At 40.1% G+C, this 27,735-nt stretch overlaps 1 protein-coding gene across 9 annotated transcripts in view; it reads left to right on the top strand.

The window, feature by feature from the left end:
* CNNM2 (cyclin and CBS domain divalent metal cation transport mediator 2) overlaps nt 1–27,735 on the top strand; it is a 176,152-nt gene that overhangs the window by 117,331 nt on the left and 31,086 nt on the right. For 3 of the 9 annotated variants that reach the window (XM_064269368.1, XM_064269362.1, XM_064269363.1), the window contains exons 2-3: nt 24,142–24,285; nt 27,201–27,338. In XM_064269368.1, coding sequence (XP_064125438.1) covers nt 24,142–24,285; nt 27,201–27,338 — 282 coding nt within the window. Of the gene's footprint in view, nt 1–254; nt 517–13,559; nt 13,663–24,141; nt 24,286–27,200; nt 27,339–27,537; nt 27,583–27,735 lie in introns of those variants that run through there. The other 6 variants (XM_064269364.1, XM_064269365.1, XR_010318068.1 and 3 more) reach the window with 6 other exon arrangements.

The following is a 27,735-nucleotide window of genomic DNA, read 5'->3' as shown; positions in this document are numbered from 1 at the left end:
TATTTTGTTGAGAGATCAGTGACCAAGAACAACCCAGAGCTTCTGAACCTTGTGTCAGAAACCAAGGTGATACTCTTATCAGGAAGTTCTAGTCCCTACTCCCAGAAAGCTTAAGACAAGTTGTCATTGTTACCTAGAAGCAGATACCTCAGAAAGATGGTCCATATTTAAGAATCTTTATACAAGCAAATGAATGTTAAGCTCTTTTGACCGTTCATTCACTCATCTTTTTGTTCATCTATTCTCTCATTCAGGTAAGCTAAATGCAGACCTTTTTTCCTTGACAAGCCATCATATTTGAATATTTGAGCCTTGGTTTCCAGGCTGAATTCATGTGTGTTAAGAAGACAATGAAAATTCTTTAAAGATATTCTCAAGCTCAACAGGAAGGACCATAGAGCTTGATTTCTCCGTGTTGTTCAAGCTGGCTTCATCTGGGGACAAACTCTATTGTAATTTTTCTAGAATTTGGTGCCATTAGGAGTTAAAATAATAAAATCAGTGCAATTAAATTAAATAGAAAATGAGAGTCTTTTATGTACAAGGCTTTAGATTAGGTGACAACAGTTGGTCACTCTTCTGGGAAATTGTTGCTAAAATTACAATCAACTGGCAGACATTGATTGACCTCCTTTACTGCATTGTGTCCCAGGAAAGAAAACAATCTCCTCTTATGGTAAGAGCTAATCAAGCTTAAGCGTAAGTGCTTTTCATACCCATGGGCCTCTTCCAAGACTGTACATTATAAAATCTGCAAAATCACAATATTTTAAGTACAATTGGTCAAAATTACTCTTTCCACTTTAACCTACCCTCCCTCACTCTTCTTGTGTCTGGTAATGTTGGAGCGGTCCCTTGAGATCTAGCCTTAAGGAAGTCGAGCTGTGAATGTGTTCAGTTTGGGTTTAGTGGGATATATTTATGTGGTTTGCAGTCACTTTGATGTATAGTTATGAGTCTCCAACTCAGTGTAGGAATGACATCCGGAAGTATTCTAGCTCACTATGCCTACTCCCCAGTGCTGTGACACAAAGGTGCAGGGCCAGCGTTGTATCAAGATATGAATTTGTCCTAACATACCTGGCACTAGAGTCATGGGAGTTAGAAGAGGATGAAATGTATGAAGCCAGAAACTAGTTGGTAGAAAATGTTTCTACTCGTCTGATGTCGTATTAGCCTGAAAGTCAGCCTGATACAAAGGTTTGTATGCAGATTGTTTATTTGGAATGTGATCTCAGGGAGCAGGAGTTCAGGACAAGGAAAGTGGAATGGGAAAGAGGGCAAGAAAATTCAAGGATATGATACCATGTTGGATACAACTCCAGGCAACAGGTCTTCAATCCCTACTAGGACTTTTTGAGACGGCTTGTGAAATGCTCTCAGAACTGTTAGCTGGAATACAAAAGGGGGAAGTATTTTTCCCACAGAAATTGACTCCTTCTCATTCCTGGGTTGCGAATGCATAACTATAGAATAAGGTTCAAGAAAAGACCCAAGGCAGGAAACCAGTGGCACATTGAGCTGGACTGATGAGTGATGTCTGAGGGCACTGACTGCGTGCACATAAAGTCGACTAAAGCCTACCTGGAACCAGTCACTGTGGCAGTGGCTGGAGTATAAATGGGCCTAGAGAATTTTGAAGTGGCACTTGAGAGTATCTAATAGTGACATGAATTTTTAAGCAAAGGATTCTATTCTCATGCATTCCTAGTCAAAATAAACATTCTCTCATGTTAGGATTATACTCAGTAATGCAGTGTATGCAATTATACATCTACTTTTTTTTTTTTTTAATGAAAATCACACAAAATAGACTTAATCAGAATTATTCTGTTTGTAGGGCACAAACTTAAAATAGTAAAAAAAACCCATTGCCGTCGAGTCATACAATAGTATTACAAGCAAATTCCAGCCAAAATACCACTGTTTACTATTTCTTTCTAGAGGTTTTTTATGTATATATAATTAATACAAATGAACATTCCCCAATTTTGTTTCTTAAAACGTATTTTGGATAACTTTTCATAATAATTTTTTTAGATTTACTTTGATTCTTTTTAATAGCTAATAGTATTCCGTGTATGGGTGTACTGGAGTTTATTTAACCAAGCCTTCTATTAGTGGACGCATAGATGGTGATATTTTCCTAATAGAAATACTTCTTTCTTTTATCTCCTACGTATTTTAAGAGATACTAGGGGGAAAGATAACCAGAATGATGGAAAAGAGTTGTGAAAGAATTTAGAAAAAAAAAATTTTTTTTTTAAGTCATCTGATTGTATCTTTTTTCTCTTTCCCTATTATGACAGTAAAGTACTTGCGATTTCTTGAGGAAACAAGAATAAAAGTAAAATGAGTAATATTTCTCTCAGGATAATGAGGAAAACTTTGAAATAGGAATTTGAAGTAGATGATTTTGAATTTTCCTTCCAACTTCTGTATTCCGTAATTTTTGATAATTTTGATAGCTCTTTTCCTTTATATCACATGATCATTAAGTGATAGCAACTCTACCTCTATTCCAAACTCGGTGTTCAGGAAGAAATTTCCTGAAATGGGGAGACTTGAGTGAGTGAGTGGAAAAATCTAATCCCACTTCTCATATCAAACTGTAAGGATCAGTCAAATCAATGCAGTTTAACTGTTTCACTTGTGTTCTGATGCCAGCTGGACATGCAGCACTTCTTCCTCTGACCCTAACCACCCAGGGCTAGGTCAGACCTCATAAGTTAAAGGGCACAGTCCTCCAGACAGCCAAGTCTGCCCAAGACTTCAGATGCCAGCCACAAGCTTGAGTGTCCCTATGAACCCTCACTTCTGACCTGCTGGCTACAAATTTGGGGTTTTCCCACTATCCCTTCAGGTTGCCAGCTGTAAGCTCAGGGGCCCCTAGAGTTCCCCTTCACTTCTGACTTGCTGGATACAAATTCAAGAGTTCCCTCTATTCCCTCACAGTAGCCGCCATAAGCTAAGAAGTCGCCAGGCTACCTTCATTTCTGACCTGCTGACTCCCACTTCTCCCTCGGGTTTGATAATTGGCAAGAAGGATTCACAGAATTCATGTAAAGTACTCTACTTAAGATTACAGTTTTATTATAGCGAAAAGGATATACAAACAAAGAGACTCACAGGACAAGGTTTGGGAGGGCTCCCAATATGAAACTTCCATTTCCCAACAGATGCAGTACCTTCCCACATGCACCAATGTCTGTCAACAACCAGGAAGTCCATGGAGCTTCTGTGTCCAGAGCTCTTATTGGGGCCTCGATGTATAGGCATGATTGATTAAATCATGGCCCCCCTCTCCACAACTGCCCCCCCCATCCCCGCAGCCAGCTGATATCCCTCTGTGGTCTTTTTGGCCTGGCCAGCCCGTACCTCAGTCACTTCATTAGCATAAACTCTCAGGTGTGGTCTGGAGGCCTCATCAAAGACAGTTCAATCACTGGGGAAATTCTAAGGTTTTAGAGGTTATCTCTCAGGAACTTAGGACAAAAACCAAATTCTTTGGGTAAAGTTAAATTCTTTACTCCACAGTGAGAAAAAGAGGTAAGATCTTTCTTCTTTTAACAACACCAACCCTCCATTCCCTCTTTAAACCTATTGCCATTGAGTTGATTCCTCAGACTCATAGGGACCCTGTAGGACAGTAGAACTTTCCTCATAGGGTTTCCAAGGAGTGCCTGGTGGATTCAAACTGTTAACCTCTTGGTTAGCAGCTGTAGCTCTTAACCACTATGCTGCCACACTTTCTAGTTTAAGCGGGTTAAAAAACTGATAAACTCACCTCTCTCCTTAAAGTAACCCATTGCCATAGAGTCAATTGCCATAGTGACCATATAGGACAGAGTAGAACTGCCCCATAGGGTTTCCAAGGAGCAGCTGGTAGATTCGAACTGCTGAACTTTTGGTTAGCAGCCGTAGCTGTTAACCACGGCACCATCAGGGCTCTCTCCTTAAAATATGTTGATAGTAAAGCAAACATACAATGTGGTTTGGACTGTAGTATCTTTTAGCACATTGTCTGGGCATAGGCAATTTTTGTTTACTGTAAGAATCATAGGAGGATCATTTTTCCCCCCAAATCTTATTTATTTTGTTATTGTTGAGAATGAACACAGCCAAACATATACCAATTCAACAGTTTGTACATATACAATTTAGTGACATTGATTACATTCTTTGAGTCGTGCAACCTTTTTCATCCTCCTTTTCTGAGTTGTTCCTCCCTCATTAATATAAACTCACTGCCCCCTAAGGTTCCTATCAATTTGATCCCATATACCCAAAAAACCAAACCCTCTGCCATTGAGTCGATTCCGACTCATAGAGACCCTATAGGACAGTGTAGAACTGCCCCATAGAGTTTCCAAGGAGCGCCTGGCGGATTCGAACTGCCAACCTCTTGGTTAGCAGCCATAGCACTTAACCACTACACCACCAGGGTTTCCTTGATCCCATATAGATAGTTCTTAAAAGAGTGTAATACTCAAGGCAAACCTTTTTTACTAGTTAAGCTAAACTGTTGCTAGGTTTTAAGAAGACTTCAGGGATTATTTTTGGTTTACGGTTTAAAGATTATCTCAGGGCAGTAGTTTCAGGGGTTCGTCCACCCTCCATGGCTCCAGAAAGTCTGGAATCCGTGAGATTTTGAAAATTTATTCTGCATTTTCCCCCTTTTGATGGACCATGTTTTTATGTATGCTTTTGTATAATTACTGATCTTTTCTACCTGTGTTATAGAAATCATCCAAGAAGTTACATTGTTTAGTTAAAATCAAGAGGTTGAACCACTAAACAAAGCTCTAAATGAGTATCGATCCAAAAACTAAGACATATAAGGAAGCAACAGAAGGGAAAAATCATAAAATTAAAACTCTAATATTTGACCTTCGCAGCAGAAGTTTATTTCTTTTTTTAAAATCCCCTACTATTATTGGATACATTGGACTATTACTAATCTCTTGGACTATTACCTAACTAGCATAGTCAGTCCTCGTGTCATCCTCACAAGGCTACAAATAAGTCTAGAGCAAAGACAGAAATAGACTCATTGGATCTAAAATAAACCCCTCAGTTCTATAGAAGAACTACCTGTCTCTTGGGAAAGATGAGAAGGTTCCCATCATCTCAGCCTGAAAGCCATCTTTTGTCTTAGCCATGTTTTCCACTGCTGATCATTTACTAGGAAAACATTCCAGTGAGTGTACAGTAAGTGTTACAGACCACCAAAAAAGATGAAGTGGAGATGCCCGGCATGCCTCACTATTTATAAGAAAATATTTCCCCAAAAGATGGGAAAATCCAAGTCTTTAAATACTCTGGGAGAGAGGAATAATGGAAAAAACTCTTCAGTTTCTGTTCTGTTAGTTCATGAGATTTTCTCACAAATCATTTGGATGGGCCATTGGACAAGTCATATAATGACTGGAATCTTATATTACTTGCCTCATTTTGGATTTCTGGCTAAAGTATCTGGCAGCAAGACTGAAGCAAAGCAAAACAGAGAGAAGGAACTGGTGGTCGTGTGGGAATGGGAGCCCATCCATTGTTTGTGGCCTGAAATCCTAATGTAGGTGGGAGGGCCGAAGGGCTTGTCTTTAACAGGATATTTTACTTGGATGAAGTAAATGACTTGGCATCTTGCCTTTTAAACGCAACCACAGTTTAGTCTAGGCTAATTTTTTGTTCCAGAAGGTTACTTTACTTGCTGTGTTTGCTATTTCCACCATGGAGTTCATTGAGCAGGTCTTTCTAGCAGAGCATACACATATTTATCTGCACCCATTGTCTTGGGCTTGGGAAATTCTGGTTTTCTTTTGGTGTCTGCTTTTTAAGTGTTTTTGAGGTGTGGGTCCTGGGTGTATCAGTCTGGTTTCAACCGGAGAAGCAGAACTAGTAGAACACACCTCTGTATCTACACACACACACACACACACACACACATTAAAAATTTATTATAGGGAATTGGCTTATGTAATTGTGGGGTCACTAGAGCAGACCATCAAGAAGGGAAGATCACAAGCAGGTAGTACTTCACAAGCATAGACTGAAGCTGTTGTCCACGGGAGAGTCCTTCTCTCTGCTTTTAAGACCTTCCAACTGATTAAGTCAGACTCATCCAGGATAATTTCCCTTAACGTCAACTGATTAGGGACTTTAATTACGTCTGCAAAATCCCTTCACAGTAGTACCTAGATTAGAGTTTAATTGAGTTAATGGGGACTGTCACCTATGCAAGTTGATATGTCAGAAAACCATCACAATATGATGCCTCCAGAACAGGCAAATCCATAGAGACATACAGCAGATTCGAGGTTACCAGGCAATGGGAACAGGAGGGAATGGGGAGGGATTACTTAATGGTTATTGGTGTTTTTAATGGGGTGATGAAAGTTTTGAAACTAGAAAGAGCTGGTAGCCGCACGACATTGTAAATACGCTAAATGTCCCTGGATTGTATACTTAAGAATGGTTAATGGTATGTTTTGTGAATTTCACCTCAATTTTTTTTAAAAAAGAAAAATTCATCATATTGTGAGAAACCAAAGAAGAAAATAATACTGCCGAGAGATGCCTCTGCAGACATTTGGTAAATCAAGGCCGATGTCTCTGCTGCTCTCTAAAAATAGCCCTATCTTAGGGTTCAGTTATCTAACTTTCCCCTGTGTGCCTCAACCAAGGAAGGATGACTAACTCATCTTATTAGGGTTGGACCCCAATCTTGGGTTTTTCCAAAGTTGTTTGTAAAACAAATTTTTGTTGGCTGAAAAATGCGTTACTATTGGCTGCCATTTTGTGAGCGTTTTAGTACTTGTTTAAACTTAAAAACTAGAGCTTAAGAGCCACCGCCAATAGAAGACTAAGTGCTTATTTCACCAGAGAAGCTATTAAAATGGTCTCTTTTGTGAGAGTGGGAGTGGGTATAGAAAAAGGCAACAGGAGGGATCCTTATGAAAATGTGTTGTACCTTGACAGTATCGATGCGAATATTCTGATTGTGATATTGTGATTCCGTTTTGCAAGATGTTACCATTGGGAGGGAACTGGGTAAAAGTACTCAGATTTTCTCTGATATTTCTTACAACTTCATGTGAATGTACAATTATTTCAAAATAAAAACTTAATTTTAAAAAAAGGATCTATTTTGCAAACCAAAGAATACATTTTTATAATGTGAATAATCATTTTCTAATTCACTTTTTAAAAAAACAATCTTCTTTTTAAGGAGACAGATATCTATATACACTTAGCACTGTGGTGGGAATATAAAAACAACCAACATATATCCATGATATATATTTGATGAGTGGAAGAACGTTTGCCTAAAGGAAAAATTGTAGGTCACAATTGAGTGTACTTAAATTGGGAACCAAAAGACCTGGTTTATTTTATCAGGCTCTATCATTTACTAGCCATTGGTTTTGGACAAGTCTTATAACCACTCAAATTAAGTTTCCTTTTCTGTAAAATGCAGTTAAGACCACTGACATGTTTCACTCTCAGGATATTCATTTGATCCTATTCAGCAAATATTTAAACACCTACAGTGTGTTAGATATTGAATGTACTGTGCTGGGTATGGAAAGGTTCAAATGGTATACATAAAAGTAGGCCTGGGCTGCTGCTGCTTCCTCTTTTCTTTTTAAAATTTTATTGTGATAAAATATGTATAACAAAAAACTTGCCCTTTTAGTGCAATTCTATGGCATTATTACATTCACTGTGTTGTATAACCACTATGGACCTGGGCTTCTTAACAATGTATCTGTAACATTGAACAGGACACTCTTGGACCCTAAGCACTTTTTACCTTTTGGTGTGTATCTTGAATTACACTACTAATGGTTTCTGTGAAAGCTATTATAGCTACTAAATTAGTCAATAAATTCGGGGTTCTATCCAGGAAATGATCTTATTAGGAGATATCGTCTGTATCAAATAAACCCCTATCCTTTCCAAAAAAATTTTACACTTTAGGAAACCATCATTCCATATTCCACCCCGGTAGACCTCAATGGTGGACATGGTAGTTCAGGCCTAACTGGAAGTGATGTCGTTGATGGCTGAGATGACCCCTGCATGCCTAGAGTGAAGGAGCTGTCCTGCTAGGGAGATTTTGGCCAGACTCTTACCAGTGGGCCATTGGAATTTGTGAAAGTAGTAAAGCTTTTGGTAAAAAGGGGCTTTTGTCTCCTAGAATAGCAACAGTTATCAGCTCTTAAAACCAGTGATTTCTATATACAGCAAATGCTTCTATATATATACTCATGTATTGTTTACATAGGACTATTTTAAGATCTGTGTCACATTTTTCTGGTGTATTTTATGGTGGGAAAATTCAATTGGAAAAAATGTACTTAGCTCTGGTGGGGATGGTAAGGTAAAATAAGCACTTTTTTTTTTTTTAACATGGAGTTTATTGTTTTGTTTTCATTTTAGCTTTAAATAGTACTGAAGTAGTTAGGTGATAGTGCTCTAAATGAAATCGCATTGCATGTTCTTAAGCAAGTTTAACCATTGTAGCTCATATTATAATACTAGCTCTATCACCATGTTAGTAGAAGACGTGCAAGACATAATAAGAATTCATCCTTGTATTCATTTAAAAAAAATCTGCAAGAAAATGATTGTGTTTGTGTTATGTGGCTTGTAATCCAGGCTGTATTTTATTTTAATTTTGCAGCTGTTGAATTGAGGAGGAAACGGATAGGGAATGGACCTGCCTTCTATTGAGACTAATGTGGGGGTAGAGACCAATGCACTCCTAGAATCCAGGTGTGGCTGTGGCAGGGCAGTGCCATAGATTGAACTGTGTGTCCCAAAAATATGTGTTGTAAATCCCAACCTCTATGCCTGTGGTTATAATTCCATTTGGGAATGGGTTGTCTTTGTTATGTTGATGAGACAGAATTAGTATAGGGTTTATCTTGAGCAAATCTCTTTTGAGATATAAAAGAGATTAAACACAAGCTAGCAAGCAGAGACGGGGGAAGAGAGATGCCAAGCCAAATGAAGATCACCCAGGAGCGGAAGCTAAGAGACAAGAACCTTCCTCCAGAGCCAACAGAGAAAGAAAGCCTTCCCCTAGATCCAGCATCCTGAATTTGGACTTCTGGCCTCCTAAACTGTGAAAAAATAACTTTATGTTTGTTAAAGCCATCTGTTTGCTAGATAACTAAGACAGGCAGCGAGTGAGGTGGGTGGAGTACTGCGATGGCTGCCCGCTTCCCCTGAGGACAGGCTCCTTCCTACCTATGCTGTGTGGGAGATAAGTGAGAAACAAGGAGCTTTCAGTCTAGCAGAGGAGAAGATCACAAACCTTAATTATAAGGCAGAAAGTAACAGATAGATGCCTTAAGAGAAATTCAGATAATGTTATGGGAGTTTAGTAGTATAAAAGACAGTTTCTACCTTTGGACAATAGAAAAGGCTTCTTGTTAAAGATATTTTGAGTTGAGTTATAAATTACAGGCAACATTAAAAAGAGTTAAAAAGGATCAAGATGGTGAGGAGAGCAGATGAAGGGACAAGTGGAACTGTGGAGGTCATGATTGAAGAAAATCAGGTCATCTGATTGGCTGAACTGTGAGAGTAAAGATAGGGGAGTATGGAGATCAAAGGACTGAGGAATTGGGAGGGACCAAGAGATGATGGCCTTTGAACACAACTCTAAGAAGTTTTCTCCTTAAGAATGAAGAACAGCAAAGACATGAGGAAAATATTAGCCCAAGAGACAGAAAACAAAAACAAAAACCAAACCTGTTGGTGTCAAGTCAATTCTGACTCATAGGGACCCTATAGGACAGAGTAGAACTTGCCCACAGAGTTTCCAAGGAGCACCTGGTGGATTTGAATGGCTGACCCTTTGGTTAGCAGCTGTAGCACTTAACCACTACACCACCAGGGTTTCCAAGAGACAGAAAGGGCCACATAAACCAGAGACTCCATCAGCCTGAGACCAGAAGAACTAGATGGTGCCTGGTTACCATCAATAACTGCCCTAACAGGGAACACAACAGACAGTCTCTGATGGTGCAGGAGAAAACTGGGGAACAGAACTCAAATTCTGGTAAGAAGATGAGACTTAATGGTCTGACTGAGACCACAGGAACCCCTGAAACCATGGCCCCCAGATGCCCTGTTAACCCAGAACTAAAACCATTCCCAAAGCCCACTCTTCAGACAAAGATTAGACTGGGCTATAAAACATAAAGTAATACTTGTAAAGAGTGTGCGTATTAGTTCAAGCAGATACGTGAGACCAAATGGGTGGCTGCTGTCTGAAGGCAGGAAGGGCTACGAGCTGGTTGGATGGACACAGGATACCTGGGGTGGAAAGGGGGAGTGTGCTGTCACATTATAGGAACTGCAGCTAGTGTCACATAAAAATATGTGTATAAATTTTTGTAGGAGAAATTAACTCGAGCTGTAAACTTTCACCTAAAGCACAATTTAAAAAAAAAAAAGTTGTCTCCTTAATTTCATAGTTGATGGGAAATTTAAGCACTTTTGAGCAGTAGAATGATATGATCGTGTTGTGGTTTATTAAGTTTTATCTTTGTGTATACAGGAGTAGAGAAGAGATTGGAATAGGCAGACCAGATAAAATAATTTGATAATTTAGGAGCAAAGTAATGAGCCTAGGGTGGGAGACACATGAGGATGGACATGAGTTGTGGTGGGGAAAGAATCAACAGGATTTGGAATCTGGTACTAAGGATTAGGGAATCCCTGGGTGGTGCAAACAGTTAATGCTCTCAGCTGTTTAATTGAAAGGTCGGAGGTTCAAGTCCAGCCAGAGGTGTCTTTGAAGAAAGGCCTGGTGACCTACTTCCAAAAAATCAGCCATTGAAAACCCTTTGATGCACAGTTCTACTCTAACACATATGGGGTTACCATGAGTTGGAATCAACTTGACAGCAACTGGTTTTCCTAGGCATTAAAGAAGAGGAGTCAGGAACAGTTTGGAGATTTCCTGCTGACTAGGATGATACTGGGATAGAGACAGGAAGCTTAGGAGGCAGAGCTTATTTTCTAGGGCTGAGCTTGATTTTACATTTTTTTGAGCTTCTGGTAGGATATTTAGTGGGATTTTTTTGTTCTCTTGCCACTATTCCTGGTTCCCCCTTAAGAACTGGAAGCTGACGAGCAAAATTGCTGCTTGTTGCCATTTACATTTAGCAGGATCTTAGAATCCTAACATTCTTGAATTGCAAGGGACCTCAGAGGTCATTCAGTCCAGCTTCCCCTACAGTGTCATTGGCAGCATCTGCTTAAATATTACCAGTGATGGGAGTTTGCTGACACACAGAGCAAGGCGACCCAGCCCTGTTTAAATGGCTTTTATCATTATTAGCATTTTCTTTTATATATTAAGATAAAATTTACCTTCTCTTGACCTCTAACCATGAATTTTTGTTCAGCCTTCAGGAAATAACTATAGAGAATAGAGCTAAGCTTTCATCCACCTGATAGCATTGGCCTTCACTTTGGCAACTCTGAAGGCTTGTTTTGTGTTAGGTATATTGTACTAGACTTGGTAGGGGATGGGGATGAAGGGTAATAGTAAGATGAGTAAAACAGAGGCCCTTGTCAGCAAGGAGTTTATAATCAAGAAGACAATTACCGGTGTGCTAAATTGAGGTACAAGTGTGCAGGTAACAAGTTGCTGGGCTGAGGAGGCGTAAGAACCAAGTGATTGCTTTTCATTTCAGATATTTGAAAACTGCTGTTATCTTTGCCCATGTTTCTCTTCTAGTAGAGTATCTTGTTTAATTGTGCCTTGTGTGACTTAGTTTATACATCTTTCAGCATCTTGGTGATTCCCTTCTGTATGCGTTTCAGTTTGTCTCTTGTAAAATGCATGGCCCAGACCTGAACGTAGTAGTATTCCAGGTATGGCTAAATATAGTAAGAGAATCGCTTCCCTTATTCCAAACTGTACTGCCACTCAATCACCTTGAGATAATATGTTGCTAGACCACCATGTGATCTCTCTATCCTTTAGGGACCTGCGGTCAACCAAGAGAAGAGGTTGAAAAGACCAATGTTTATTGCAGCACTATTCATAATAGCAGAAGGTGGAAACAACCTAAATGTCCATCAACAGATGAATGGATAAACAAAGCGTGGTGCATATATATAATGGAGTACTACCCTACTAGAAAGAGAAATAAAGTCCTGATACGTGCTACAACTTAGATGAACCTTGAAAACATTATGCCAAGGGAAATCAGTCAGTCACAAAAGGGCAGATATTATATGATCCCACTTAAATGAACTATCTAGAATAGGCAGGTGTATAGAGACCAAAGCCTATTAATGGTTACCAGGAATAGGAGGGAAGGGGAAAGAGGGAGTCATTGCTTCGGGGGCATTGAACTTCTGATAAGCGTCATGGAAAAATTTGGAAATGGATAGTGGTGATGATTGTACGACATAATGGAAGTAATTGTCACTGGTTGTACATGTAAAAAATGTTGATGACTGAGACTAGAAGGATCCCGGAGGTCATGGTCCTCAGACCTTCTGTTAGCCCACGACTGGAACCATTCCCAAAGCCAACTCCTCAGACAGGAATTGGACTGGAGAGGAGTGAGCTTGGCTCAAGTAGACACATGAGACTATGTGGCAGCTCCTGCCTGGAGGGGAGATGAGAGAGCAGAGACGGACAGAAGCTGGCTGAATGGACACAGGGAATACAGGGTGGAGAGGAGGAGTATGCTGTCTCATTACGGGGAGAGCAACTAGGAGTACATAACCCAAAAAACCAAACCCATTGCCGTCGAGTCGATTCCGACTCATAGCAACCCTTTAGGACAGAGTAGAATTGCCCCATAGAGTTTCCAAGGAGCCCCTGGTGGATTTGAACTGCCGACCTTTTGGTTAGCAGCCGTAGCACTTAACCACTATCCCATCAGGGTTTCCAGGAGTACATAGCAAGGCATATATAAATTTTTATATGAGAGACTGACTTGATTTGTGAACTTTCACTTAATGCGCAATAAAAAAAAATTTTTTTTTAAGGTCAAGTCAGCCATTTTTTTGCTTTATGTAAACTCACCACAATTAAGAAACAAAAGAGGGGAAGAAGGGATTGGGGTTAAGGAAGAGGAGACCTTACAGAAGAGGCCACATGTAGTAGGGCTGTATTCCTTTTGGAACCTGAAGTCTGCTTAACCAACTAAGCCATTTCTCCCATCACTGCCTGTTACTATCCCCTGCTCCTTGCCCAGCCTCTCCTCCCTTTTCTTCACTTTCACTTGCAGGTCATCCATGACATCCTGACTCTTTACTTAGCTGAACCTTGGCTTTCCCCTCACAGCACCTTTCCCCTTTTGCCTCCAAGAGAGGTTCCTCCTTCTAACCTCCCTAACTCAAGGAATCCATGAGGAGGACTTTTATATTCTTCTTGCTTTCGATTTCACCCAAGTATTCTCTCTTCTCTTTCCCAGTCCTCATGATGCCACACACATTCTAGGACACTCACTTTTACAGAGTCTTCGATGATTTTAGCCCATGACTGATAACCCGTCTTCACTCCATTCTCTAAGCAGACAGACATTTGTGGGCCCCCTACTATGGTAGAAGAAATATGCTGGATGCTGTGAGCAATAAAAAAGTGGATAAGATGCCGTTGCTACTTGCAAGAAGGATAAGGTATGCCTAACCGATAATTAAAATATGAAGTAGACAATCATACATATCTTAAGAGAGATTTGGAGCATGTGTTCTGAGAATTACGACTCACCAGAAGAAGGGTATTGAAGGCAAAAGAAACAGAATAAACAAGGGCATATGGCTGGAAAAGCATGGATGTGTAATACAGGTAGCAAGTTTATCCAAAAAATATAGTTACGTGATTTGAAGGAGTACATTTAAAAGAGCCTTGAGTCACAGGATTTAACAATTCATTGGAGGTGAAGAGTGAGAAAGAGAGAGAGTGCACATAAGTGAGCTCAAATGAAGAAGACTGACAGTACCAGGTTGGCCAGGATGTGAAGCAACTGGAACTCTCAGACATTGCTGGTAAGAGTATAAATTGGTACAACCACTTTGGGAAACTGTTAATATCTGCTAAAGCTAAATATGCACCTGCCCTGTGACCTAGTGTGGAAACCCTGGTAGCATAGTGGTTAAGAGCTACGTCTGCTAACCACAAGGTCGGAAGTTTGGATCCACCAGGTGCTCCTTGGAAACGGTATGGAGCAGTTCTACTCGGTCCTGTAGGGTCTCTATGAGTCGGAATCAACTCGAAGGCAGCGGGTTTTTATGACCTGGTAATCCCGTTCCTAGGTATATACCCAAGAGAAATTAGTGCATTTGTTCTCTAAAAGACATGTGCAAGATGTTCATACAGCTTTATTCATAATAGCCCAAAACTACAATAATTCAAATATTCATTAATGGGAAAATAGATAAATTATGGTAAATTCGTACATTGACTGCACAGGGACAAGAAAGAACAAATCATGATTCATACAACAATGTGGATGAATCTCCCACACTATACGGGGTATGATTTATAGGATCACAGGGATTGGACTGGACAGTGGGTTGGAGAGGGATGCTGGTGAGGAGTGAGCTTCTTGGATCAGGCGGACACTGGAGACTATGTTGGTGTCTCCTGCCTGGAGGGGAGATGAGAGGGTGGAGGGGGTTAGAAGCTGGCGAAATGGACACGAAAAGAGAGAGCGGAGGGAGAGAGCGGGGTGTCTCAGTAGAGGGAGAGTAATTGGGAGTGTGTAGCAAGGTGTATGTGGGTTTTTGTGTGAGAGACTGACTTGATTTGTAAACTTTCACTTAAAGTACAGTAAAAATTATTTTAAAAAAGGGGGGGGGGATGGTGAGAAGTCTCCTCATTGCCTTCAATAATATCATCCTGTCCAAGCCAGCATTGTCTCTCATTTGGATTACTGAGTTAGCTCTCAGCTGGGTTTCCTTCCCTGCTGCCACCCACCTTCTACCAGCTGCCAAGCCTTTTCTCGACACAGCAGCCAGAGTGACCATTTTACAACATACACAGATCATGTCACTCACTCTTCTGATCAGAGCTTTCCAATGACTTGCTGTCTCATGCAGAGTAAAAGCTGGTTTTCACGATGGTTACATGATCTGTCCTGCCTCCCCACCCCCACACACCCTTCATCTTTACCCGTTTCCCTCTTGCTCACTCTGTTCAGCCACACTGGCCTCCTTGCTTTTTCTCGAGCACATCAAACCTCTCCCTCTACTGTTCCCTCTACCTAGAACATCCTAGCCAGCCCCGTATCTGCATTGCTTGACTCCTTCCAGTCCTTCAGCTTTGCGCAGATGTCACCTTATTAGGGAAGTCTTTCTCTCTGACCATCCTATATTACATATCATCTTGCCCCTACTAGTCTCTTCTCCGTAGCACATTTAACACAGTTTGACATGCCTTTTCATTGTCTGTTTCTCTTACTGTCCGTCTCCCCCTAGAATGTAAGCCCCTTGAGGGACAATGATTTGTTTTGATCCCTGTGATATGGGCCTGGCACATAGTAGGCATTCTGTTAATATTTATCGACTGAATAGACGAAAATGGTGCATCTGTAATTCGCTGATACTTATATAGTATGGTATTTTATGACTTAAAATTACGTTCACATACATTATCTCACTTGATCAGTTCATTTGCTTTTGCGAAATCAGACTAAATCCACTTCTAATTATATGCTATTTAAAGTGTATCGACTGACTATTAATATGCAAACTGATTTCCTTGGGGGAATTTAAGAAATGACCATTAAAAATACAAGCTTCATCTAATTTAGGTCCATGTAGGGGGACCTAAATTCTGATTTGTAGTGCATTTATTATTTTTTTTAATTACCAATTTTATAGAACTCCCTCTTAGGAACTTAATTTATTCCTACTTACTGAGTTATTACTATAATTTCTAGGTTAGATACATTGGAAGTTCTTTAAAAACAAAGACATATCCAGACAAAGATTAGACAGGCCTATAAAACAAATAATAAACACGTGAGGAATGTGCATCTTAGTTCAATCAAATATACAAAACTTAATGGGCAACACCTGGCCAAAAGCAAGATGAGAAAGCAGGAAAACTGGACGAATGGAGCCAGGAAACCTGGGGTGGAAACGGGGAGAGTGCTGTCACATTGTGGGGGTTGCAACCAATGTCACAAAACAATAGATGTATAAATTTATGAATGAGAAACTAACTTGAACTGTAAACTTTCACCTAAAGCACAATAAAATTAAAAAACAAAAAATAAATCAATAAAGACATATCAAATGGTTTCATTGTCCTGTCCTTGGTTAGTGAGAGCATCAGGGCATCACATCAGGGAACTATTGGACCCTGCATGCTACGCTAATGGTGCCCCCTGTAAGTTGTGCAACACAGCAGTAATGGTGAGTGTAAAGTGTTGGCTTGACTCTCTCATTATCGAATCTTCTGTTTGCTTTCTTCCTGCTGTTTGAGTGGCATTTTAGGACCCTACAGGCTCTGTTTGCCTTGTGCACACAACATTAAGCCTTTTTGACTACTGTATGTCACTTTTTTATTAGTACAGCTGTGCCAAGTTGTTCTTAATTCTGCTCTTCTTCGTCCGCTCTCTTGGCTTACTTCCTCAACCATTTCAGTTAGTCTCTTGTTCCGTGTCACCTCATTGACACCAATCTTGTATGATAGCCAGAGAGTTCATATTTTCCTCAGGCAGTTACAGGTACCCATAAAAAAAATAAAAAATAAAATTTTTTTTTTTTTTTTTTGTCAGCATAATCACTATCCTGTTGATTATTCTTGTCAAAATACAGATGGTATCTGTCATTAACAGTTTGAGCCTAGAAGGGTGGTGTGGTTAAAATATGCAAATGTGGTAACCCTCCACCACTCTGGGCTGGTTTACCAATCCACGGAGAATGTGCAAATAAGGATTTGGGGAGCAGCGGAAGCAGGCAGCGGCAGAAAGTTGATCTCAGTATTACTTTGAATAGATTATTTTAGTTATTTAGCCCCTTTCACAATGAAGATATGGTTCCTGTAACTTCATCTGTGCAAGTGCCCTGCCTTGAGCACATAGTAGTTACAGAAATAGAAACAATCTAAGTTATTATTTCATAATTTGAACTCAGAGGTATTCATATTCTGAATGTTCTGTACTCTGAAAACAGACCTGCTTAGATTCTCTTAGGCCTGGCTTCTTGTTGTTGTTAGGTGCTGTGGAGCCGATTTCGACTCATAGCGATGCCCTGTGACAGAATAGAGCTGCCCCATAGGGTTTTCTGGGCTGGGTAGTCTTTACTTTTTTAATCTTTACGGAAGCAGATTGCCAGGTCTTTCTTCTGAGGAGTCGCTGGGTGGGTTTGAACCAGCAACCTTTCCATTGGCTTATTGACTCCTTTTTCCTCCATATCTAGGACCAGACTAGCAGGAGAGAGGCTAGAGGTTTAAGTTTCAGGAGAGTCCAAAGCTACTAGGATATTGCAAGACCTTACATCTAGCCAAAAGGGCTGTCTCCAAGCCTTAATCATGGTAGCAACTTATTTGTTCTATATACAGTTTGTCAAGTTTATTAAAAAGCTTTAGTGTTACTTAATGCCTGCAATTTTGTATTCTAATGATTGCTATACTTTTATTTTTCTCTTTGTAAGTTAGGAATCCGTGAGTTCATGGACAGTTTTCCCAAAGTCGCCTTTCTCCTTTCAATCCTGACTGTATTGCTCGAGGGCTCAGGTTAAGAAAGGCCCTAGTTCAGCTCAGTTTTTAAATTTCTGTACTGAAAAATGATTTACATTTTGCTTGGGATTGATCCCTTGATGGGGCCTAAAGACTGAACTCCCTCCCTCAGTGGATGGTTAAGCAGGAAAGGTGCACTGTGTCGCGGTTCTCCGAAAGCATCGAGCAGGGCAAGGGGTGTCACCTGTCTCACTGTGCGCAGGGAAGAAGGTTCAGCAAACAGGACTTCTCACCAGGAATTGTAAAGCTAGAAGAATGTGGTTCTCTAGTAGATGCAGAAGTTTCTAACACTGGAGGGGAGAAGGGTGTGAATGGCTACAAGTGAACTCTGAAAAAAACAGGCATTCATTATCTAAAGATATTTAATAATTTGCAGTCTAAATAATTTCTCCTGGAGCAAGGCCCTTTCCAGTCAGATCCCTTGGTGCTGTGGAGCTGGTATTTCAAGTATGTCCATCTGCATTTAAACGAATTGCTCCAAGACAATCTGATTATGCGGTAGTTACTTTGGTGAGAATAGCGCCTCAGTGGAATGGAAACTTCATTTTGAGTCTAATATTAGACCTTGCTTTGGAAAATTCCTTTTAAATGATCACAAGCTGGGAATAGCAAAAGAATTTAACTTTCGACAGACAGCATTCACCAAGAATTTTTAACTGCTTATGCTGGGTCCTTGGGAAAGCAGATGTGAGAAACTTACCGGACTGCATGGACTAGACTAGAATTGACTTGACCTGCTAGAGTGTTTATAGCTATTGCTGATAAGTTTCCCCCCAGTCTAATTTGTTCAAAATATTTTCATTCTTTGAGCATGAGCAGGCTAGGGATGAAAATTGTTAGGATGCCTAATTGTCTAACAATCTAAATGTCTAGGCTTCCAGACATTGGTGCCTATAAAGGGGTCTGAGGCAGAGCCTAAACGGACTTAAGACTGCAGAGTTTAGAAAAGGGCCTGTAAATATACAGGACCAAAGCTAGTTTCTAAGTGAGTGCTGGGAACTTCATCAGACCTGGCCTACTGAGAATATTTTTAGTTTGGCTGGCTGGTTGTATCTGGGTGAACTCACCCAACTTGAAGTTTTAAGTAAACTTTATTTAAAGGACCCCCCCCCAAAAAAAAAGGAAAAGAAAGAAACCTCTGCCATTTAAAAAAATAGTGTGTTAACTGATCATCAAGTTTCCAGATCATGTCTAAACCTGTTGCTGTCAATTCCCACTCTTAACGACCTTGTAAGACAGAGTAGAAATGCCCCATAGGGCTTCCAAGGAGTGGCTAGTGAATGCGAACTGCCGTCCTTTTGGTTAGCCACCAAGCTCTTAACCACTATGCTACCAGGGCTCTTCCAGCTTAATTTACGGATATGTTTTAGGTGCTTCACATGTCTTAGGTTGGAAGGAATCAATATTGGAGTTTGAATGATGCATGTAATATTTAAAAAGATCTTTCTCAAATTGAAATGCATCGTTTAGTCATCGTGTACAATTAATGTTTTTTTTTTTTTAATTGTGCTTTAGGTGAAAGTTGGCAGCGCAATTAGTTTCTCATTCAAAAACTAATACACAAATTGTTTTGTAACATTGGTTGCAATCCCCGCAATGTGTCAGCACTCTTTCCCTTTCCCTTTATGCCCTGGATTCCCCATGTCCATTTGTCCAGTTTTCCTGTCCCTTTCTGTCTTCTCATCTTTGCTTTTGGGCAGGTGTTGTCCATTTGGTCCAGTATACTTGGTTGAACTAAGAAGCGCTTTCCTCACATGTGTTATTGTTTGTGTAACAGGCCTGTCTAATTTTTGGCTGAAACGTGGACTTTGGGATTGGTTTAGTTTTGAGGTAGCAGGGTGTCCGGGGGCCATGTAGTCTCAGGGGTTTCTCTAGTATCTGTCAGACTAGTAAGTCTGGTCTCTTTTGTGTGTGAATTTGAATTTTGTTCTACATTTTTCTCCTACTCTTCCAGGACACTGTATTGTGATCCCTGTCAGAGCAGTCAGCGGTACCACTGGGCACCAGCTAGTTCTTCTGGGCTCAGGCTGGTGGAGGCTGTGGTTCATGTGGTCCATTAGTCCTTTGGACCAATATTCTCCTTGTTTCTTTCGTTTTTTTCATTCTCCTTTGCTCCAGATGGGATGGGATAAATAGATACATCTTAGATGGCCACTTGAAAGCTTTTAAGACCCCAGGTGCTACTCATCAGAGTAGAAGGTAGAACATTTTCTTTATGAACTGTTATGCCAATTGACCTAGATGTCCCCGAGACCACAATCCCCAGGCCTCAGCCCCTGTAACTGAGTCCCTCAAGGTGTTTGAATGTATCTAGGAAGCTTTTTTGACTTTGCCTGGGTCAAGTTGTACTGACTTCTCCTATATTGTGCATTGCATAGTGAGGATTTTTTCCCGCTGACTAAGCTGGTAATAAGTTGATGGTGCCTTAGAAATGAGGAACAGTATTAATAAAACAATAAGAGTTATCATTTATTGAGCTCCCACTGAATACCAGACACTGTCTTTGTTAGGTACCGACATTATCTCTGATCTTCACAATAGCCCTCTTTGGTAGCAATTATTATTAGCCTGGTTTTAAAGATGAGGAGACTGAGGCTCAGAAAGTTATGTAGTTTACTCATAGTCACACAGCTAGTAAGTGGCTAAAAAGTGGCCCTGCTAGAATTCAAGTCCAGGACTATTTGACTTCGAATCCTCTGCTCATCCCCTGCCTTCCTGGCCATCTATCTCCTCAAGCAGCAGCTTTTAAACTTTTTGTCTTAGGATCCCTTTAAACTCTTAAAAAATAGAGGGTCCTAGAGCTTTTGTTTATGTGGGTTATATCTTTTGATATTTACTGTATTTGAAATTAAAACTGGGCAGTTTAAAACATATATATTTATTAACTCATATTCGTAAAACAGGAAACCCTGGTGGCGTAGTGGTTAAGCGCTATGGCTGCTAACCAAAGGGTCGGCAGTTCGAATCCACAAGGCGCTCCTTGGAAACTCTATGGGGCAGTTCTGCTCTGTCCTGTGGGGTCGCTATGAGTCAGGATCGACTTGACGGCACTGGGTTTGGTTTTGGTTTTTCGTAAAACAATAATAAATCCATTATATATTAACATAAATAACATAATTTTATAAAACTATTTTCCAAAACAAAAAAAAATTAACAAATGTCATTGTTTTATCTAGCTTAATAGATGACAGCAGGATCCCCATGCCTAACTCTGTGTTCAGTCTGTTGAGATATACTATTTTGACTGAAGTATAAAGAAAAGCTGGCCTCACACAGATATGTATTTGGAAAAGGGAGGATTATTTTAATAGCTGTTTTAGACGATTGTGGATACTCTCCTTTGATACTACACTGAAATTCCACAAGTGGTAGTTTCTTAAAGGTTAGTTGCAGTGTAGAATCTGAAACCATGCTAATGAACTTTGGCACTCTGTTACCTTAAAATCCATTGATCTGAAAAAATTTTGTGGAATAATTCCAAATAATATATGTAGATACTTCTTCTAGGAGGAAGAGCCTAATTTCTACCCTACCTTCCACTTTCCTTGAGGGTGGCCTGGACTTAGTGACTTGCTTCCAAAGAATAGAGTTATAGAAAAGAAAATAGTAACTTAACAGTGGAGAAATATGGCAGATACTACCTTAACCAAATGATAAAGGTGAATATCATCAATGACGTTACATGGATATCATGTACCCCTTGAAATGATGTAACTAGAAAACTCATAGCCCCAGTCTAATCATGAGGAAAACATCAGACAAACCCATATTGGAGGTATTCTACAGGATACCTGGCTAATACTTGTTGAATTTTAAGGATTTCATGCCAAAGTCATGGAAAACAAGACTGAGAAACCATGACAGTCTGAGGAGACTAAGGAGACATGATAACTAAGTGCAATGTGGTATCCTGGATTGGACCCTGGAACAGAAAGAGAGCATTAACGGAGGAAACAGTGAAAGCCTGGAGTTTACTTACTCGTAATGTAAAAGTGTCAATTTCTTAGTTTTGACAAATATATCGATAATGTAAGATGTTAACTACTGGGTGAGGGGTATACAGGAACTCTCTGTACTATCTTTGCAACTATTCTGTAATTCTAAAATTATCCCAAAATAAAAACTTTATTTAAAAAAAATTCTTTGGAATACTCTGCAACGAATGAATCTGTGAAACATCTCATAACATGGATGAATCTGGAAGGCATTATGCTGAGTGAAATTAGTCAGTCGCAAAAGGACGAATATTATATGAGACCACTATTATAAGAACTCAAGAAAAGGTTTAAACATAGAAGAAAACATTATTTGGTGGTTACGAGGGTGGGGAGGGAGGGAGAGGGGTATTCACTAAAGTAGACAAGAATTACCTTAGGTGAAGGGAAGGACAACACATAATACAGGGGAAGTCAGCACAGCTGGACTAAACCAAAAGCTAAGAAGTTTCCTGAATACAACCAAACTCTTTGAAGGACAGAGTAGCAGGGGTGGGGGCCTGGGGACCATGGCTTCAGGGGACATCTAGGTCAGTTGGTATAACAAAGTTTATTAAGAAAATGTTCTGTGTCCCACTTTGTTCAGTGGTCTCTGGGGTCTTAAAAGCTTGCAAGTGGCCATCTAAGATGTATCAATTGGCTTCAGCCCACCTGGAGCAAAGGAGAATAAAGAACACCAAAGACACAGAGGGAATATTAACCCAAGAAACAATAAGGGCCATATAAACCAGCAACTCCATCGGCCTGACACCAGAAGAGCTAGGTGGTGCCTGGCTACCACCAATGACCGCCCAGACAGGGAACACAACAGAGAGTCCCTGACAGAGCAGGAAAAAAGTGGGGTGCAGAACTCAAATTCATGTAAAAAGACCAGACTTAATGGTCTGACTGAGACTGGAGGAACCCCAGAGGACATGGCCCCCGTACTCTCTGTTAAGCCAAAACTAAAACCATTCCCGAAGCCAGCTCTTCAGACAAATAATAGACTGGACTATTAAGACATAAAATGATACTCGTGAAGAGTGTGCTTCTTAGTTCAAGTAGATACATGAGACTAAATGGGCAGCTCCTGTCCAGAGGTAAGATGAAAAGGCAGAAAGGGACAGGAGCTAGTTGAATGGACATGGGAAATCTGAGGTAGAAAGGAAGAGTATGCTGACACATTATAGGGGTAAATTTTTGTATGAGCAACTAGAGCTGTAAACGTTCACTTAAAGCACAATTAAAAAAAAAAAATCCAGTGGTCTGTCTTGTACTCGGAATGGACCATTTACCCACACATAATTTTGTAACAGGCTGCAGTAGTCATTTGGAAAATATTGGTTCACTGAATTATTCAGATCTTGAAAACGTTGACACATTTCATTATACCACATCAGAAAAGTCACATTTTCATATTATCGCCTATCTCATCAGGAAAGTCTTTAATTATTGAGAGGCTGTCAAGCTAATGTTGGCAGATACAAGTTTTCCAAATTCTAATTTTTGCTTAAAAGCTCAATTTTATCACTGACAGCAAATGCTGTCAGTTTTCCTTGATGGGACAGGCTCATTCCATTCATTTCTGAGAAAATATCTTCCAGATACCCAAGTCTTAATAACCACAGTTTATCTGTTCGTCATTCTTTCAAATAAAAATGGTGTTTAATAATAATAAAAAAAAAAGTAGCTAGTTCAACTTGCAACTCAAAAAATTGCACAAGTGCTTTTCTTCAGACAACTGTCATGCTTCAGAATATAACAGTAGTGTTTTATGGTGCTTCTCATTTTGACACATAGATGTCAAAATATATACTCAAGGGTCAAGATTTAATAAAATTAATAATTTTACTGCTTCATCAAGGGCATTTTTAAGAGAATCTCCTTTTTTTTTCCTTTTACTGTGCGTGGTGGTGGAGACCACAGGAACCACTAGCATAGCTTGCTGCCCCTGCCTTGATTTGTGCTAAGGTGCTAGCAGCTTTACTCAACATTGCTTTTGCACTATCACACAGTGAAAAAGGCAAATAGCATCTTAATATTATTATGAAAATTTGTTGACCTCACTGACCTCCTGAAAGGGTCTTAGAGACTTCTAGGCGTCCACGAACCATACTTTGAGAACAGCTCTCCTGAAGTGGCAGTTGCTAGAAAGGTTACAGAGGAAGAGCTGACATTACTGAAGACCAAGTTCATCAGGAAGCAAGAAACCATGATGCAGCACAGTGCATGCAGACGATAACACTCTTCTGCCTTCATTTGTCTTGCTTTTGATGGCTGGTGGAACTTGTCCATTTTTTTGTGATATTTCCATACTCTTTTTAAAGGCTGAAACTCAGACTTTGGTAACTTTTTTAAAAACCATAATCATATATAAGACTTCATTCAGGAAATTCAGAAAATTCCACCTTAAACTTTGTTTTCTTTTCTTTGAAGGTAAATCTCACCTGGCTATTGTGCAGCGGGTAAACAATGAGGGAGAAGGGGATCCATTTTATGAAGTTCTGGGAATTGTCACATTGGAAGATGTGATTGAAGAAATCATCAAATCTGAGATCCTAGATGAAACAGATTTATACAGTGAGTAGCATTGTCTGAGTGCAATTTCCCCAAACCTTTGCTTGTTTGTTGTGTTGCTTCTGACATTGTACCTGGAGGCTGTGTGTGTAGGCACAATGTGTGTAGGCTGTGGCTTATAGTACAACCCATTAGTGTGTACCAACCCCTTCACCAGAGGGAGAAAGAAGAGGCAGATCCTGCAATGTCAAGTGGCACTGTTTCTTGAAAAACTGGCTGCTTATAACCAGTGATCTGGATGTTACTTACCCTGACCAGAAAGGTCTGCTCCATATCCACCAGTTAAATTTAGCGACATGAGTAAAGAATCATTCTTTACAAAATTTTCGTTTTACACAACTAGGCTAATTATTTTCACATAAATTTCTGTTCTACTCACATTCCTAATTCAAGTACCTAAAAAGCTAGTGAGATTTGTTAAATTGATGGAAAACAAGTATTTAAATTTCCTTGTTCCAGAACTCATGGGTCAAGGGTAAAGGTGATTTTACAAGTTTATGGTTTTACTGGGGTGGGAGGGGGGAGGCAGGACAGGGTAGGGTACATAGTAAGAATGTGTTTTTCGTGTTCTCTGCCTTCTTTCTTTTGGGTGGGGGAGGAGGAAGCTTGGATCAGGGCAAGGGGAGGTAAGTGTCCATAATTTATTTGCCCAAGAAATAAGCATGAACCTGGGCTGAGCATTGAACACGCATTCTGTCTCGTCAAAGTGCACAAGCGGATAGTTGGACTGGAGAGCTTAAACTGTCTTCCTCAGCCTCACTCTTAACTGTGTAAGATTCAAGGTTTTCATAATGCCAAAGATGCCCCAAAGCTTGAGATGTTTGGGGCTCCGGGGGGTGGCCTAGAGAAAGAGCATCTGGGCTCTGATTCTCCTGTTTGGCCTCTAAAACATGTCTTGGAGGGGAAAAATGGACTATTCCCATGAGCTGGGGGGCTGGGGACAAAGCCTGCCTTGTTCAAAGCAGAGCAATTTTATTCAGTCCCTCCTTTTGTAATTGAGTAAGTTTTCCAGGTACCCGAAAAGAATAAATTTTATGTTTAGCTAATGACTGTCTTCTGAAAATGTTTCCTTTTTTTTCTTCATGAGCAGTCTTTAATGTCTGTTTTATCCTTGTGACAATTGGAGAGTAATCAGAAGTCTCATGACAGAGAATATTGTTATTTGTGTGTTTACATTCTTTTCATCCTTCCATACAAGTGACTGTTTAATACCAAGTGTATGCCTGTGTGTTTATGTGTTTTCCCAGGGGTAGTATTCATCATAAGGAAAAAAAAATTACAACATTTATGAGATTTTGTGTTTACATTTCTATTCTACATAAATGTTAGTTTAACTTCTTTTAAGCCTTGATCAAACTGATTTCATACAAAGCTGTTGCCTAAGTGGAGTTGCTGACACAAAGTACTGAACTTGCGATTTCAGGCCTATTTTTGAAACTGTTTTTGATCTACGTAGATGATCAGAGATGATGTCAGCCATTGCCATTAGAAAATTGTTTTTAAATTGTGTATTGATTTATACTGCCTAGTTCTCAAAAGAATTTGAGGCACAAGGAAATTATAAGTTTGTGATCACTTTCTCCCCAGGAAAAACCTAGTAATCAGTTTGTTTTGATCTAGGCAGAAAATGGTAATGCAGTGATGATTCCTGGGAAGGGGCCAGCAGTTGGGGTTGTGGCTTAAACTGGTTTTTTTCTTGATCATTCTTTATCCAGAAAAAATATTTGAAAACTGGTTTTGCATTAGACACCTTCCTGGGGTCGGCAAACTATAGCACACAAGCATCTAACACCTGTTTTTGTATGGCCTGTGAGCGAAGAATGGTTTTTCACATTTTTAAATGTTTGAAGAAAAAAAAAATCTAAAGAAGAATAATATTTCATGACATGTGAAGATTGTGTGAAACTCAAGTTTCAGCGTCCATAAAGTTTTATTGGAACACAGCCACACTTACTCATTTATGTATTGCCTGTGGCTGTTACCGCAGCTGAGTTGAGTAGTTGCTACAGAGACTGTATAGCCTGCAAAGCTTAAAATATTTACTGTCTGGCCATTGACAGAGGAAATTTGCCAACCCTTGTTCTAGATTGTCTTCTTCACATTTTCTTGATTTTGAGAATCTCATCGCCTGGGGTAGAAATGAGCAAATGGATATTCAAATATTGTTCTATGAAATAAGTCTTCTTGTTTTTTGTTTTGTTTTGTGGGTTCTGTTTGTTTTTTCTCTTCCAGTAGAGGATTGGGGCCTCTTAAAGGTAGGGACACACATGTACCTTGTGTCCTCTGTAGCACAGTGATTGTTTATCACTCGAGTGTGAACTGGATAGCACGATACTGTGTGTGCACCAGGGAATCCCTGGGTGGCGCATTCAGTTAAGTGCACGACTACTAACCAGAAGTTCAAACCCACCCAGTGGTACCTCAGAGGAAAGGCCTGGTGATCTGCTTCCGAAAGGTCACAGCCTTGAAAACCTTACGGGGTGCAGTTCTACTCTGCACGCACAGGATTGCCATGAATCAGAATTGACTTGATGGCAACTTTTTTTTTGGGGGGGGTGGTGGTATGCACTGCAAGGCTACATAACCTCTTGCCATGTGGTTGTCTCAGTTCTATGAGGGTTTTTGCCCAAGTCTGCCAGTAATGTACTTATTAAAGGGCTTTTGCAAAAATCTTCATGAAGTGTGCTCATACTAACCAGGCTACTGTCATCACTTTGGATTGTGTCATGACTGTGCTGTGCTGACTTGATGAGAATTCTGTCTTCCTTCCCCTTTCCATGTGGTGTTTGTATGTAGAGTGTTTGCATCTGGAGAGAGAGTCTAGCCTCTCCAATATATTTTGTCTTTTTCATTCGACAAGAGCCCTGATCTAAAGCAATGCATTTCCATATTATTTTCTTTTCTCATTCCTCCCTCAGCTGATAACAGAACAAAAAAGAAAGTTGCCCATCGTGAAAGAAAGCAAGATTTTTCTGCCTTTAAACAGACAGACAGCGAGATGAAGGTTAAAATATCACCACAGCTTCTCTTGGCAATGCACCGTTTCCTAGCAACAGGCAAGTGCAGCTTATCACAGTTTGAAATCTCTACCAACCCTGGAGCTGTGTTTCTCACCCACCACTGACTGGGGTGGGCTGGGGGTGGAGACTGGGAAATGGGGTGATAAGTAATGCCACTTTTGTGTTTTGTTTTTTTGTTTTGTTTTTGTTTTGTTTTGTTTTTTTCTTTTTAAATTCTCTCCTCTCCTATGTTCAGTGTCGGCATGAACCCTCTGAGACATTTACCAGGGGTGGACCAGTAACTTAAAATTGGTCTGAAAGGTAAGGATGAATGTTAGTGCCACACTGCATGTGTACAGTAGGTCAGGTCGTCTACTTCCAGCTAAGCCCATGGTAGAGCCAGCTGGTGGAGTAAGCTAACGTGCCAACCAGACACCACCTCATTGTTTGGACA

Source organism: Loxodonta africana, chromosome 16 (assembly GCF_030014295.1).
Source record: "Loxodonta africana isolate mLoxAfr1 chromosome 16, mLoxAfr1.hap2, whole genome shotgun sequence".
In the NCBI taxonomy this organism is placed as follows: Eukaryota; Metazoa; Chordata; class Mammalia; order Proboscidea; family Elephantidae; genus Loxodonta; species Loxodonta africana.
The sequence above is the reverse complement of the archived record's forward strand: the minus strand, read 5'-3'. Positions and strand labels throughout refer to the sequence as shown.